At 44.2% G+C, this 16961-nt stretch overlaps 1 protein-coding gene across 1 annotated transcript in view; it reads right to left on the bottom strand.

Annotated features, from left to right (window-relative positions):
- Nucleotides 1-316: 316 nt before the first annotated feature.
- The window catches only part of LOC138981225 (uncharacterized), a 37172-nt gene continuing 20527 nt past the window's right edge, over nucleotides 317-16961 (bottom strand). The window contains exons 13-15 of the mRNA XM_070354070.1: nucleotides 11046-11225; nucleotides 5621-5699; nucleotides 317-1942 (exon numbers count right to left, since the gene is read on the bottom strand). Coding sequence (XP_070210171.1) covers nucleotides 1860-1942; nucleotides 5621-5699; nucleotides 11046-11225 — 342 coding nt within the window. The 3' untranslated portion in view covers nucleotides 317-1859. The remainder of the gene's footprint in view (nucleotides 1943-5620; nucleotides 5700-11045; nucleotides 11226-16961) is intronic.

The following is a 16961-nucleotide window of genomic DNA, read 5'->3' as shown; positions in this document are numbered from 1 at the left end:
AAACGAGATTTCAAAACAAGAACATATTTTGGGTCAACTTGACTTGCCAGCCTGCTTTAACCAAAAAGCATTGACGGGTCACCATATCGATAATGGCACAGCTGAATGATGATCAAGATAATTATGCACCCGCACAGTATCATTAGAGGACGATGGGAGGAAGACCATAAAAAGAACCCTGTTTCTCGTTTTATTATGACGGTTGTGGGATTTGTTGTTTTTGGTTGCACACGAAAAAGCTTCCTAAATAAAAAGAAAGAATGGTAGCTCAAATATGTAAAACAAGCAGTGCATTACAAAACTAAACAACACAAAATTCGTGGTGTGTTTCTCACATTTATTGTTTTGTTTCACAGCATGAATCAGATATTTCATTTGGCAACGTCTCCATACTCGGTAAACTTCCAAGGGTAGTCCTACCAGAACAACGCAGGTAATGTTTTGTCAGGCCCCAAGACTTGTGCACTAAAAGTTCCCACCTCAAATACTTATATGCTGTTAATAATTACAATGTTTTTGAAAAAAACTATACATGACAAAATCGCTCGAAAAATCCGACTAAAATCCCGCTGTTGTTGTGTTAAAAAAAAAGTATAAACTGGTGTCTGGCACTACTGTCAACAGAAACGAAAAACATGTTGACAAGCAGAGGCCAGAATACTGTGCAGGAGCGCGCGCGTGTGTGTGTGTGTGTGTGTGGGTGTGTGTGTGTGTGTGCGTTGAATGGCCATCCGGATAAAAGTTGTACGATGTACTGGGATTTGGCTAACACAATTCACATGGTAAGAGGCTGCAAACACGTGGCATTAAAAGCCTTTTTTTGATTGCCTCGCTGTTGGCACAACAACAGTTCTAAAGTAAACATAACCCGAAACAAGTCGCGTAAGGCGAAAATACAACATTTAGTCAAGTAGCTGTCGAACTCACAGAATGAAACTGAACGCAATGCCATTTTTCAGCAAGACCGTATACTCGTAGCATCGTCAGTCCACCGCTCATGGCAAAGGCAGTGAAATTGACAAGAAGAGCGGGGTAGTAGTTGCGCTAAGAAGGATAGCACGCTTTTCTGTACCTCTCTTCGTTTTAACTTTCTGAGCGTGTTTTTAATCCAAACATATCATATCTATATGTTTTTGGAATCAGGAACCAACAAGGAATAAGATGAAAGTGTTTTTAAATTGATTTCGACAATTTAATTTTGAAAATAATTTTTATATATTTAATTTTCAGAGCTTGTTTTTAATCCAAATATAACATATTTATATGTTTTTGGAATCAGCAAATGATGGAGAATAAGATGAACGTAAATTTGGATCGTTTTATAAAAGAAATATTTTTTTTACAATTTTCAGATTTTTAATGACCAAAGTCATTAATTATTTTTTAAGCCACCACGCTGAAATGCAATACCGAAGTCCGGGCTTCGTCGAACAATACTTGACCAAAATTTCAACCAATTTGGTTGAAAAATGAGGGCGTGACAGTGCCGCCTCAACTTTCACGAAAAGCCGGATATGACGTCATCAAAGACATTTATCAAAAAAATGAAAAAAACGTATGGGGATATCATACCCAGGAACTTTCATGTCAAATTTCATAAAGATCGGTCCAGTAGTTTGGTCTGAATCGCTCTACACGCACGCACACACACACACACACACACACATACACACACACATACACCACGACCCTCGTCTCGATTCCCCCCTCGATGTTAAAACATTTAGTCATAACTTGACTAAATGTAAAAACACTACATCAAAAAAAGAGTAAACAAGCACTAAAAAGAAGACTTGGCGACGAATTCGAAGAAGCAGAAGAAGCCAGAACGTTCCACAACGTGTCATCATCAGCATAGTCTACTTGAAGAAGAAGTAGGCTCCGGCCGCTCCACCGCCCCCTCCAACCAGAACCATGGCCACGCCCACCCCAGCAAGAACCCCTGCAAAATAGTTCATGGGGAACTTGGTGATTATAGGACGATATGAGGGAACAAACGAACAAACGAATGAACTCTGGTTTACAAGATACAGGTTTAAGACACGTACGTTGCCTTCTTACAACCTGACATATAATATTCACCAAGGAAGCATACGAATGTAAAGAAATAACAAGTTGCGTAAGGCGAAATTACTACATTTAGTCAAGCTGTGGAACTCACAGAATGAAATTGAACGTAGTCCGCCGCTAGTGCAAAAGGCAGTGAAAGTGACGAGCCTGTTTGGTGCGGTAGCGGTTGCGCTGTGCTTCATAGCACGCTTTACTGTACCTCTCTTCGTTTTAACTTTCTGAGCGTGTTTTTAATCCAAACATATCATATCTATATTTTTTTGGAATCAGGAACCCACAAGGAATAAGATGAAAGTGTTTTTAAATTGATTTCGAAAATTTAATTTTGATCATAATTTTTAATTTTTTTAATTTTCAGAGCTTGTTTTTAATCCAAATATAACATATTTATATGTTTTTGGAATCAGAAAATGATGAGGAATAAGATGAACGTAAATTTGCATCGTTTTATAAAAACATTTTTTTTTTTTACAATTTTCAGATTTTTAATGACCAAAGTCATTAATTAATTTTTAAGCCACCAAGCTGAAATGCAATACCGAACCTTGGGCTTCGTCGAAGATTGCTTGGCCAAAATTTCAATCAATCTGATTGAAAAATGAGGGTGTGACAGTGCCGCCTCAACTTTTACAAAAAGCCGGATATGACGTCATCAAAGACATTTATCGAAAAAATGAAAAAAACCATCCGGGGATATCATATTCAGGAACTCTCATGTCAAATTTCATAAAGATCGGTCCAGTAGTTTACTCTGAATCGCTCTACACACACACACGCACACACACACATACACACATACACCATGACCTTCGTCTCGATTCCCCCTCTATGTTAAAACATTTAGTCAAAACTTGACTAAATGTAAAAAGGGAGTCAAGTGTAGATACCATAGACTAGTCCGCGAGGAACTGCACTGAAGGTAAAGTGTATCCCTGATTAAGACTCTAGCACTACTCATGAATAGCGGCACTGGACGATTTTGCCAAATTTAGACATGGCTTCGATCGTGCACATGTACCCTGCTTAAGGTACCAGAATGCACACCTGCAACATGAATTATGGGAAACTCGGCAAGCTGTACAGTGTATAAAACACAGAGAAACATCTGTGAACAGGTACCCTTATATGGAACCAGCCAGAGCACTTGCGAATTCGACATAGTTGATGGCATACTGGGTATTTAAGACGATGAGAAAAAAGAAAATATAATGGTACATGCCAGTACTAGCTAAAGGTACCAGCCAGCGCTACAGCCGGGCAAATAGATTCTGGCAGACTCGGCAGTCTGTATGAAATACAGAGACAGACCCGTGTACAGCTACCCTGATTTGGCACCAGCAAGTAGTTACTTGCAGACCCAGCAATCTGAAAGTTGTGCAAAATGAAAACAGCGGTACAGTTCAAGGTCAGAGCACCCGTAAATATTTACTTGCAGACTCGGCAATGTGAAAGTTGTGCGATTGGAGTGACACTTACCCGATGTGTATTTATCCCTGTTGCTTATAGGCACGATTGTAGTGACACTAACCCGATGTGTATTCATCACTGTTGCTTGTAGGCACGATTGGAGTGACACTTACCCGATGTGTATTTATCACTGTTGCTCATAGGCACGATTGGAGTGACACTTACCCGATGTGTATTTATCACTGTTGCTTGTAGGCACGATTGGAGTGACACTTATCCGATGTGTATTTATCACTGCTGCTTGTGGGCACGATTGGAGTGACACTTACCCGATGTGTATTTAACACTGTTGCTTATAGGCAAGGTTGGAGTTACACTTACCCGATGTGTATTTTTCACCGTTTCTTGTAGGCACGATTGGAGTGACACTTACCCGATGTGTATTTATCACTGTTGCTTGTAGGCACGATTGGAGTGACACTTACCCGATGTGTATTTATCACTGTTGCTTGTAGGCACGATTGGAGTGACACTTACCCGATGTGTATTTATCACTGTTGCTTGTAGGCACGATTGGAGTGACACTTACCCGATGTGTATTTATCACTGTTGCAATTGTAGGCACGATTGGAGTGACACTTACCCGATGTGTATTCATCACTGTTGCTTGTAGGCACGATTGGAGTGACACTTACCCGATGTGTATTTATCACTGTTGCTTGTAGGCACGATTGGAGTGACACTTACCCGATGTGTATTTATCACTGTTGCTTATAGGCACGATTGGAGTGACACTTACCCGATGTGTATTTATCACTGTTGCTTGTAGGCACGATTGGAGTGACACTTACCCGATGTGTATTTGTCACTGTTGCTAGTAGGCACGATTGGAGTGGCACTTACCCGATGTGTATTTATCACTGTTGCTTATAGGCACGATTGGAGTGACACTTATCCGATGTGTATTTATCACTGTTGCTTGTAGGCACGATTGGAGTGACACTTACCCGATGTGTATTTATCACTGTTGCTTGTAGGCGAGTGACACTTACCCGATGTGTATTTTTCACTGTTGCCTGTAGGCACGATTGGAGTGACACTTACCCGATGTGTATTTATCACTGTTGCTTGTAGGCACGATTGGAGTGACACTTACCCGATGTGTATTTATCACTGTTGCTTGTAGGCACGATTGGAGTGACACTTACCCGATGTGTATTTATCACTGTTGCCTGTAGGCACGATTGGAGTGACACTTACCCGATTTGTATTTATCACTGTTGCTTGTAGGCACGATTGGAGTGACACTTACCCGATGTGTATTTATCACTGTTGCTTGTAGGCACGATTGGAGTGACACTTACCCGATGTGTATTTATCACTGTTGCTTGTAGGCACGATTGGAGTGACACTTACCCGATGTGTATTTATCACTGTTGCTTGTAGGCACGATTGGAGTGACACTTACCCGATGTGTATTTTCACAGTTGCTAGTAGGCACGATTGGAGTGGCACTTACCCGATGTGTATTTATCACTGTTGCTTATAGGCACGATTGGAGTGACACTTATCCGATGTGTATTTATCATTGTTGCTTGTAGGCACGATTGGAGTGACACTTACCCGATGTGTATTTATCACTGTTGCTTGTAGGCACGATTGGAGTGACACTTACCCGATGTGTATTTTTCACTGTTGCCTGTAGGCACGATTGGAGTGACACTTACCCGATGTGTATTTATCACTGTTGCTTGTAGGCACGATTGGAGTGACACTTACCCGATGTGTATTTATCACTGTTGCTTGTAGGCACGATTGGAGTGACACTTACCCGATGTGTATTTATCACTGTTGCCTGTAGGCACGATTGGAGTGACACTTACCCGATTTGTATTTATCACTGTTGCTTGTAGGCACGATTGGAGTGACACTTACCCGATGTGTAATTATCACTGTTGCTTGTAGGCACGATTGGAGTGACACTTACCCGATGTGTATTTATCACTGTTGCTTGTAGGCACGATTGGAGTGACACTTACCCGATGTGTATTTATCACTGTTGCTTGTAGGCACGATTGGAGTGACATTTACTCGATGTGTATTTATCACTGTTGCTTGTAGGCACGATTGGAGTGACACTTACCCGATGTGTATTTATCACTGTTGCCTGTAGGAACGATTGGAGTGAGGTCTTCCAGTGAGTCATAGTTGGGGGTCACTGTCTGAAACATAGAGCAATTGAATACACGAATTATAATATTGTATACAGCATGACTTCCCTTCTTTGTCTCTGTTAATGTAGGGAGAAAATATCCAGCGATATTTCTCCGTAGGCCTAAAGTTCGGCCATGACCTAGGCAAAATAACTTGCGCAGCCGCAGAAACAAGAAAATGGAAATCTTTTATGAAATGATTGGGAGCCACGCAAATTTGACCTCTTGATCCCGACCATGAACCCGCTATTGATAATCTGGAAGGTCGTACCAGAAATGCAGATCTATCTCTGGCCGATTCATAGATTCAACCTACAAACTGCGACCTCATCTGTGATCAGATGGCCAAGCAATGCGTGAAATCTTTTATTCTAAAGCCTTATGGCTCGTTTCGACAAGCATTACTGAACGGATAAAATTAACCACATGCAGTTTATTCTTCAGAAAAATGCACACAAAAAATGGGTTGGGTTCGGTGATTTGTACATAAACGTCTTCCTCACGATAGATTCGCTGATTTGTCTATGAAGCCGTCATCAACACGAACACAATGATTGCAGAAGCAAAGTCTACCTACACGACCGAGACACAAGACTGATTATTTCACAGCTGCAATGTGAATAGAGAACAAAGACGTTTTGGGTAAGCTTACTCACGTCAGGTCTTCACTGACAAGCTAGGAACAGACAGAAAATTCCGAACAAAAGTAAATGACGTCAAAATCTTTTTCGCTTTGCGTGTAACTTTGTCATGACGTCTTTTTGTGACGACAGAATACGCGACAATTTGTTCGCTTCCGGTGTCATTTTAGACTGAAAAGCAACTCAAAAGAAGGAGCTAAGCCTGTGTCTTGAAACAGCTGAAACACTCTTTTGGATTGCCGTTTCAATGTTAACCAAAAAGTTAAAGAAAAAAACCAAGGTTCAGTTGCGAACTGACAGCGGTTTGAGCATTTATTCCTGTTGATGAAGGTACGATTGAAGCTTTATTCTCTCTGTCAACCAACAAGACTAGATTTGTAGCAGACGAAAAACAAAGTGTGCGTTTTTCCTGTCTTGTGAAGGCGATTATGTCGTTATAAGTTATCTGTACGTTGTGAAGACATTTCAAAACAAAATTTAGCTTTGATGCGTCACGGGATATAAGCTTATACGTTTTTATCCATGGAATTGTTTTTTTCGTCTCGGCAGGGTGAATGAATCATGATGTCTTTTTCCGGAACTGGACAAAACTGGCCTTGCCAAGACTGAAACAAAATATAGTTCTACAACTTCTAGGCTTGGGTTGATTGCCCATGGTGAATTTCCAATGATTTGTTTCCACATCCCATGACAAATTCTCTTTACTTTGGTCATGCCATATATACGTTACAGCTCCGTCCATCCATGGTATCGCGTGATATTTTGTCTCGACGGGGTGAAAGAATATAATGACGTCACTCTCGGCAGAGCCTCGAGTGACGTCATCATATTCATTGACCCAGTCTCGACAAAATATCAGGCGATACCATGGATGGACGGAGCTGTAACTTATACATAAAAACATAAGTATGGAGATGCTGAACACCTGCCTGAGGTTGATATTGACAGAATCGGGGGTAGGGCTGGAGGGGGAGGGAGGGGCGTGCATCTTGTTAGTCTAAACCATCTCTTTTGCGCAACCACCCTGTTATAAATACAGGGGAACACCCCCCCCCCCCCCGCTTTTTTACCCCCCCTCCATGCTTTTTTAAGACCCCCCCCCCCCCCCCCCCGTCCCCCCTATTTAAAACTTCCCCCTTTTCAGATCTTGATTTTCCACATGTTCTGTTCATTTCATCTGCAAATGTACCTCCATTGTAAGACTCCATCCTTTTTCAGATCTGTTTTATTTTCTCTTCGAATTTTTGGAGGTCGCGATTCAAGTTTGTGTTGCTGGAGTGAATTGGGGTGTAATCTGCAAACATTTCATAGTAATTGTAAATATGAGGGGGGGGGGGGGGGGGCGGGGGTGTCTTTATATATGACTAAGTGCCAAAAGGTGCGCACGAAAAGCGGACAAAGGGGCTAAAAAATAAAAGTTGACAAACACGACTGATATTGTGATTTTTGTTAAGACAACAGATGCTGGAACCCAATTACAAAAAGAAAAGATAAATTTACCCAAATGATTTTACAAATAACGATAATTTTGTTCGTTATATCATTCAAAACGGCACTGAGTCATAGCATTAAGGTTATCTCGCACGTTTTTAAAGCTAGGGCTTTGAAACTTGGCACACAACCAAAGTATAATGACCTCCAGGTATGGTGCACATCACATTAAACAACATTGAATTTCAAGGTCACAGCGAGGTTAAATTTCCTTTGCAAACTGGAAAATTGTCGTTGTCACGTCTTACATGTTTTAATACTAGATCAGTTAGACTTTACATACTTCACATACTTTCAGCATTTTTATAAAACCTCATTAAAAGTGACCTGCTGGTTAATCTTTGTCAAAGTTCAAGGTCACAGCGGGGTCACATCTGGTCCAATTGTGGAATATTTTCAATTTATTCAGCGCGTTTATAGCACGAGCTTTGAAAATACACACAGTTCTAGTGTATAATGTTCACACACGATTAAAGTCTGGTTGAAAAAGTCAAGGTCACAGCAGAGTCGCGTTGAGGTCAAACATATACATTTTTCAATGAGGTTTTCTCATATGTTTTTGAAGCTAGGGCCTTGAAACTTGGCACACTACGCAAGTTAAATTAAACCTCATCAAATTCCAAGGTCACAGTAAGGATAAAGATCCTTTAAGGATATTTTCTAAAAAAGGTGACCGCCTGGTTAATGTTTCTCAAATTTCAAGGTCACAGCAGTGCCATCTGGCTTAAACTTTGAAAAATTGTCAATTTCTTCAACTAGTTTTATAGTGTTTGAAGTCATTCACACATGATGAAAGTCTGGTTGATAAAATCAAACGTCAAGGTCGCAGCGGGGTCGCATTGAAGTCAGACACATACAATTGTCATTTTCACGAACGCCTTTTAAGCAACACCTTTGAAACTTCACACATTCCAAAGTTTTGATGTTGTTTGGTTATAATCAAAGTGTGGTCAATTTCCATGATTGAGAGCATTCAGAGGGGTCAAGTTGAGGTCACACAAAAAGTGATAATCTTTATAAGACTCACGTTTGCTGCTATTGCTCACTTGACATTGGTGAAAGTGCTTATTTTATAATTGTTGATCTTGATGTTTTGACCAATTAATATTACCAGGATCAACCATACCAGATTTCAAAGTCCAGAAGTTGTCAAACCTCAAACCTGTTGGAAGTTTCAAAGATTTAAGCATCAACAAATTTCTATTTGATTTGACCTTAAATAACAGATTTGACCTTAAATCTTAAAACAGATCAACCAGACTTTGGTTTTATATAAATTGAAGTTCAATACAATTTCCTTTTTTTTTTACCCACACGAGACCCTGCTATGACCTTCACATTTCTCAAGGATCAACCTTGAATTCTCCATGTTGAACAATCATTAAGCAAAAGCGTTGTTTGAAGTTTGAAGGTTCTAGCTTCAAAAATCTCTGAAAAAATATGTTTCATCCGTTTTCTGAACCACATGTGACCCAGCCGTGACCTTGAAATCTGACAAGGGTCAACAAGACTTTTACCATGCATGGGGGCGATCATGTAAATTTTGTTTTTAAAAGAAAATAACCGTTAATTACCGAACATTTTGTCGCACGCAAGATATGACGAAATTTTCAAATCGTTTTCAAAAATGCTGTTCAAAAGTTCTGCAGTCTTTGCTGGATTACTTGAAAGACAGCAGTTTGATACACCGTTATCGCTTGACGTGTCGACATCAATTCCAGAGTTTTTGAAAAAGAAATTTAGTAAATATCTGCGATTGAAAAATGTATGCCGTGATGACGACACATCTTGCGTGCGACACCTTAAAATTCGGTTATCGAAAAAAAAAAATTCTCTCGAGATTTAGATTTGACGTTTGGTCTCGTCTGTAAAGCGATGTTTCAGGCATTCAATCAAACTAAATGCAATTCCTTTGTGCTTCTTGTTATTTTTCTGTGGCATATTCAAAACACGAGGTATCACGATGTCCGTTTTCAGATGGCCGGTTTTGGCGTTATTTTTGACTTTAAACAAAGATAACATCAAAACCGTTCAAGTCAGACACACGAAATTATGTCCACTATCTCTTCGCACATTTATCCACACACACACCAATTTTCAGCAGACACACGTTTTTAGAAACATTTTTATTGTAAAACAAAGTCGTCTTCTGTTCTGTGAGCACCTTTTGGCACTTAGTCATATATATATAGGGAGGTGAGTTTACAGTTGTAATGAACAGAAAATGTGGAAAATCAAGGTCTTGAAAGGGGAAATCCATTAATGTTAATGGAGGCCGGGGGGGGGGGGGGTCCTAAAATAGGAGTGCCACTGTAAATATCCCACAACCATCAAGCCTTAAGTTGCAGTCACACGGCGCGTTCTGATTTTGTCCTCACATGCGATTGACTCGCAGGAATAAAGCAGGTTTTATCGTTAGAAGCTACGAGAGAAACGCTTAAATGCGAGTGACTTGTAGCTCCATCGCAGCTCGATCCTACGCGAAAATCGGCCTGCGTGACCTGGAAATCGTTGCATGTGTGTGACCGGCCTCTCCCGCAAAAATCGGCCCGTGTGACCGAGCAAATCGTTGCATGTCTGTGACCGGCCTCTTACGCGAAAATCGGCCCGTGTGACCCGGCAAATCGTTGCATGTCACCATGTGTGTGACCGGGCTCTTACGCAAAAATCGGCCCATGTGACCGAGCAAATCGTTGCATGTCTGTGACCGACCTCTAACGCGAAAATCGATCCGTGTGACCTGGCAAATCGTTGCATGTGTGTGACCGCTCTCTTAAGCGATAATCGATCCGTGTGACCGGGCAAATCGTAGCATGTGTGTGACCGGGCAAATCGTAGCATGTGTGTGACCGGGCAAATCGTTGCATGTGTGTGACCGCTCTCTTAAACGATAATCGATCCGTGTGACCGAGCAAATCGTTGCATGTGTGTGACCGCTCTCTTACGCAAAAATCGATCCGTGTGACCGGGCAAATCGTTGCATGTGTGTGACCGGGCTCTTACGCGAAAATCGATCTGTGTGACCGGGCAAATCGTTGCATGTGTGTGACCGGGCTCTTACGCAAAAATCGGCCCGTGTGACCGGGAAACTCGTAGTGTGTGACCGGGCTCTTCCACGAAAATCGGCCCGTGTGACCGGGCAAATCGTTGTGTGTGACCGGGCTCTTATGCGAAAATCGGCCCGTGTGACCTGACAAATCGTTGTGTGTGACCGGCGTCTTACCAGCACATTGACAGACGTGGCAAAGAAGAACTGCATAGTATGAGAGTTGAAGGAGTCGCTGAGAAACTTGTAGGCGTCGCTGAGCGAATTCTCAGCTATGCTGTCCTTGACGTCACTGTAACTTGGGGGACTGTCAAGCAGGTCGAGCGTCACCCACACGTTCTGAGGGTTGAAGTACAGCTGTGGACACAAACACAACTTTAGTCAGTTTCATTTTTCATTACTTAATTGTCCCATCGCTGGGACATTCGGGTCGCTTCCTCCCAGTGGAAAGCTAGCAGCAACAGTGTCGCGCTACCCAGGTGTCTGCATGTTTAGGTTAATCAGCCAACTGCACTTATGGCAGTATGACCGAGGTCTTTTACGAACCACTGTGGTGACACGGGGGTGGAACATGGATACCGTCTCTGAGTCTGCACCTAAAGTTGACCCGTGTACGTCCCGGCCCGGATTCGAACCTGCGACCTTAAAATCACAAGGCCATGCAGTGCTCTACCAACTAAGCTACCGGGCTATCATGATATACAATACATGACAAAGAGGATCCGAAAACAAGCATAAAGCGAGAGAAAAACAAGTCGCGTAAGGCGAAATTACAACATTTAGTCAAGCTGTCGAACTAACAGAATGAAACTGAACTCACTGCATTTTTATAGCAAGAGCGTATACTCGTAGCATCGTCAGTCCACCGCTCGATGCACAGGCAGTGAAATTGACAAGAAGAGCGGGGTAGTAGTTGCGCTGAGAAGGATAACACGCTTTTCTTTATCTCTATTCTTTTTAACTTTCTGAGCGTGTTTTTAATCCAAACATATCACATCTATATGTTTTTGGAATCAGGAACCCACAAGGAATAATATGAAATTGTTTTTAAATCGATTTCGGAAATTTTATTTTAATAATAATGTTTATATTTTTAATTTTCAGACCTTGTTTTTAATCCAAATATAACATATTTATATGTTTTTGGAATCAGAAAATGATGAAGAATAAGATAAACGTAAATTTGGATCGATTTAAAAAATTTTTTTTTTTTTTACAATTTTCAGATTTTTAATGACCAAAGTCATTAATTAATTTTTAAGCCACCAAGCTGAAATGCAATACCGAAGTCCGGCCTTCGTCGAAGATTGCTGGGCAAAAATTTCAATCAATTTGATTGAAAAATGAGGGTGTGACATTGCCGCCTCAACTTTCACAAAAAAAAAAAAAAATCCGGGGATATAATTCCCAGGAACTCTCATGTCAAATTTCATAAAGATCGGTCCAGTAGTTTGGTCTGAATCGCTCTACACACACACACACACACACACAGACAGACATACAGACAGACAGACACACACACACACACACACACACACACACACACACACACACACACACACACACCACGACCCTCGTCTCGATTCCCCCCTCTACGTTAAAACATTTAGTCAAAACTTGACTATACTTTTCAAAAAAAGAAACGCATAGCTTGTAATATTTGGTTAATTTAGTTATATGGCTACAAGGATATCCACCAAACTGCAGAAAATGTTTCGTCCATTGCCACAAGTGAGCTCTGCACGTGACGCATGCGTTATCAGTGGCTACAATGTCAAAATTGCTCATTTGGCATGACCACTCGTCATGCTTCAGTGTAATCTCGTGAAACTCGGGGAATATTGAGCTCTCACCATGTCTTCCAAAACCCATAAAAGCGGATTGTTCGCCACAAACAAATCAGACGACAATTCAGCGACGAAAGATGGCCCGATTGAGCAGAGAAGACCGCCAAATTGCATTGGGTCGTTTACAAGCAGGCCAAAGTCAAAGTGCAATCGCCAGGCACTTCCACGTGTCCCAGAGCACCATCAGTAGACTGTGGGTCAGGTTTCAAGCCACTGGCTCCGTTGCTGACTTGCCACGAGCGGGAAGACCAAGGGCGACAACTGCTGCTCACGACCGCTTCATACGGCTCCGCCACCTCCGGAATCGTTTCCTGTCGGCCTCATCTTCTGTCCAGGCTCTCCCCGGGCCACACCGATTATCGGACCAGACCGTGCGGAACCGCCTGCATGAAGCTGGTTTGAGAGCTCGCACTGGGACAGGCTGATCTTTCTTAACCCAGTGTGGGAAATTCAGTGGGGCGACCACCCCCAACCCAGCGCGTCCCCGGGTGGCGGATAGGGGAACGGTCTTCAGATATGGAGATCAGCCGCTTGCGGCCGCGGACCAAACTGGCCCCGGGTGGGATCCCGGAAAATCCTCCCCCCTGTGCTCTCAGGGTAGGACGTACGGGCCATGAGCTAAGGGTGAGGTAACCCCGACAGAAAACCCCGAATGCTGAAGACGGAGGACCCGGGCCGCACGGCGCATTCTAACAAACCACGGGTACACGCACTTACGCAAATGATGACACAATCAACCAGCACAGATGGAAATGGCGCTCGCCCATTGAGGACCCCCCAGGGTGGAGCAGCGTCGGGTCCCATGCCTCAAAGGGACCCAGCCCCAACTACTGGAGGTCCCTCCCGTCCGTCTTGTCACGCCAGGGGACGCGGGAGGAAAGTGACTGGCACCACCACAACCAGGAAGAAACCCAGTCAGCAGCGACCTTTTCAGGTCATGCACTGGAACGCAGAAAGTATCCTGAACAAGAAGACAGAGTTGGAGCATATCCTGCATGAGAAGAACATCAACATCTGCTGTATTCAGGAGACGCACCTGACACCCCAAAAGTCCTTCAAAGTGAGAGGCTACCAATGCCTTAGGTCCGACAGAACAGACCGAAGCAAAGGAGGAATCCTGACCCTCATCAGGAACAACATCAATGCCTGTTTGATAGAAACGCACATGGAGGACTCCGAATATCAGGTGATTCGAATCCAGACGAAGACATCAGAATTCCATCTTGTCAACTTCTACTGCCCCAATGATAGACACCTCGCCCTTGACACGATCCCCGCAAAGGCCTCCAACTTCATCGTGGTGGGTGACTTCAACAGTCATTCACAGAGTTGGGGATATGACCACCTGGATCGGAGAGGAGAAGAGGTGGAGAACTGGCAGGACGACAAAGGTCTCATCCTTTTGAACAGTCCCTTTGACTGCCCTACATTCTACTCCAGAAGATGGCACACTACATCAACTCCTGACCTAGCCTTCTGCACGGAAGACATGCACCAGCTAACCAGCAGAGAGGTCGGAGAACAGCTAGGTGGAAGTGACCATCGGCCAGTCTTTTTGACCCTGGGCATGGAGTCCTGCACTGAAGCTTCCTTCCCACGGTGGAACTACAAAAGAGCGAACTGGTTCCTCTTTAGACACCGCACCAGCGAACTCACCAAAGACATCAGAGTCGAGGGTCGAGACATCAACATGGTGGCGAAGGACTTCAACATGAGCATCCTCAGAGCAGCGCGTGAGTCCATTCCCAGGGGTGCCAGGAGAGACTATAAGCCCTACTGGAGCAATGAATTGCAGGAACTGGATGATGATCTGGCAGACGCCAGAAGGGAAGCAGAAGTCAACCCGTCACAAAACAACAACATCCGCCTCCAGGAAGCCAAAGCCAAATTTCTCAAAAAGAAGCTACAGGCAAGACGGAGAAGCTGGCAAGAGAAAACAAGCTCTCTGAACCTTGAGAAGGATGGCAGAAAGCTCTGGAGGCTCACCAAGCAGTTGAATGATGAGAACACCAGCAGAGGAAAGATCACATTAGAAGAGAACGGGAAGGTGCTTACTGGAAAGCATGCTGCCAACCAATTTGCTGAAAGCTATGCAGCTGAGAGCAACCTCCATGTTAGCCCCGAGAAACAGAGAGAAGCAAGAAGAGAGAAAAGAGAGAGACCTGCCAGACAGTCGACAGTGGACGCCATGAGTCAACCACTCACACTCCACGAGCTGCACTCAGCTCTGAAAAAGTCAAAGGCGAAGAAGTCCCCTGGCCCAGACGGCATCACCAACGAGATGCTAACCCACCTTGGTAGTGCAGCAGAGAACAAGCTACTCGAGGTCTTCAACAGCAGCTGGCAAGAAGGATCGCTACCACAACTCTGGCGAGAAGCGATCATGATCCCCATCTTAAAAAAAGGAAAGGATCCAAAGAAGGCCACCAGCTATCGCCCAATCAGCCTCACCAGCTGTGTTGTGAAGACCCTGGAGAGAATTGTGAACGAGCGCCTCAGGTGGTACCTGGAATCCAGGAACCTCCTCGCCCCTGAACAAGCTGGATTCCGACAGTTCCGCAGCACTGAAGATCAGGTCACTTACCTGGCGCAAGAAGTTGAAGATGCCTTTCAGGAACAGAAGCTGGTCTTCGTCACCTGGATAGATCTTCAGAAGGCCTTTGACAAGGTCTGGAAAGATGGACTCCTTGTAAAACTGCTGAGGAAAGGCGTGTCCAGCAACATGTACCAGTGGATTCGCTCTTACCTCTATAACCGCAGGGCAAGAGTTAACGTCGACCAGACCAAAAGCAAGAAGTTCCTCCTTCGTCATGGCGTCCCTCAGGGCGGAGTCCTCTCCCCCACACTCTTCCTTCTCTTCATCGACGATCTGGTGTCTGAGATGCCCAAGGGGATCAAAGCTGCTCTCTACGCAGACGACCTTGTGATCTGGTGCAAGGAGGAGCACGCAAGTACTGCCACCTACAGAATGCAGCAAGCGGCAGATAGGCTGAACGCATGGGCAGAAGATTGGTGCGTCTCCATCAACAAGGAGAAATCCTCCACCACCCTATTCACACTGTCGCCAAAGCAGAAAGCCGGAACCATTAGGCTTGGTGGAACTCCTCTGAGAGAGGATGAAGAAGCAACGTACCTTGGTGTCACCTTTGATAGACGGCAGACCTGGAAACCACACATTGCACAGGCAGAGACGAAGGCCCGGCGCAAGCTAGCCATACTCAGGAAGCTGGCAGGTACCACCTGGGGAGCGAACGAGAAGATACTGAAGACAGTATACCAGGGAACAATCAGACCCCACCTCGAGTACGGCTCCACAGCGTGGTCAACCTCAGCCAAGACAAACCTGCAGACCCTTGACCGTGTGCAAAACCAGGCCCTCCGACTCATCACCGGTGCAATGAAATCCACGCCCATCAAGGAAATGGAGAAGCTTACCACCATCCAACCCCTCTGTCAGAGAAGAGAAGCCAAGACTATGGTACAGGCCGAGAAGCTCAAGTGCCTACCCGACCACCCCATGAAGCACAGACTGAGCAACCTCACCAAGAACCGGCTTAAACGGAGCAGTTTTGTACACGAGAGCAAGAGACTTTCTCGACAGTACAGGGAAGTCCTTCCACAGAACACTCTACCTCTGACTCAAGAAGAAGAGGAAACCCCCAAGGCAACAGAGAAACCAGGCATCCAGATCTGCACCAGTGTTCCATATGTTACCTCAGGAGAAGATCAGAATGACACAGCTCGACAGGCACTCACCTTAGCCCTGATCGACGAACAGTACCCAAAAGAGGCGTGGATCCATGTATACACCGATGGATCAGCAACTAACGCCGTGCTCAATGGAGGTGCAGGCATTCTCATCCAGTTCCCTGGGGGACATACAGCTACATCCATCGTTGCCACTGGCAAACACTGCACAAACTATAAAGCAGAAGCAGAAGCTCTCATGCAGGCCGCCTCCTTCGTTCAGGACTCCGCAGACCCTTGCTACCAAGTTGTCTTCCTCTCGGACGCCCTTTCAGTCCTTCAGGCCCTAGAGAACGACAAACTCCCACAGCTGGCCAAAGCATTACAGATGGTCAGACAAACCAGAAGAGTTGTCCTCCAGTGGATACCAGCACACTGTGGGATACCAGGAAATGAAAGGGCAGATGAGCTGGCAAAAGAAGGAGCCGTGGAAGACCAACCTGAAAACAGTGTCAGCTTTAGTGAGCAGAAGACAATCATCAAGGCATTGATGAGGCCA

This window comes from Littorina saxatilis, linkage group LG12 (assembly GCF_037325665.1).
Source record: "Littorina saxatilis isolate snail1 linkage group LG12, US_GU_Lsax_2.0, whole genome shotgun sequence".
Classification (NCBI taxonomy): Eukaryota; Metazoa; Mollusca; class Gastropoda; order Littorinimorpha; family Littorinidae; genus Littorina; species Littorina saxatilis.
The sequence above is the reverse complement of the archived record's forward strand: the minus strand, read 5'-3'. Positions and strand labels throughout refer to the sequence as shown.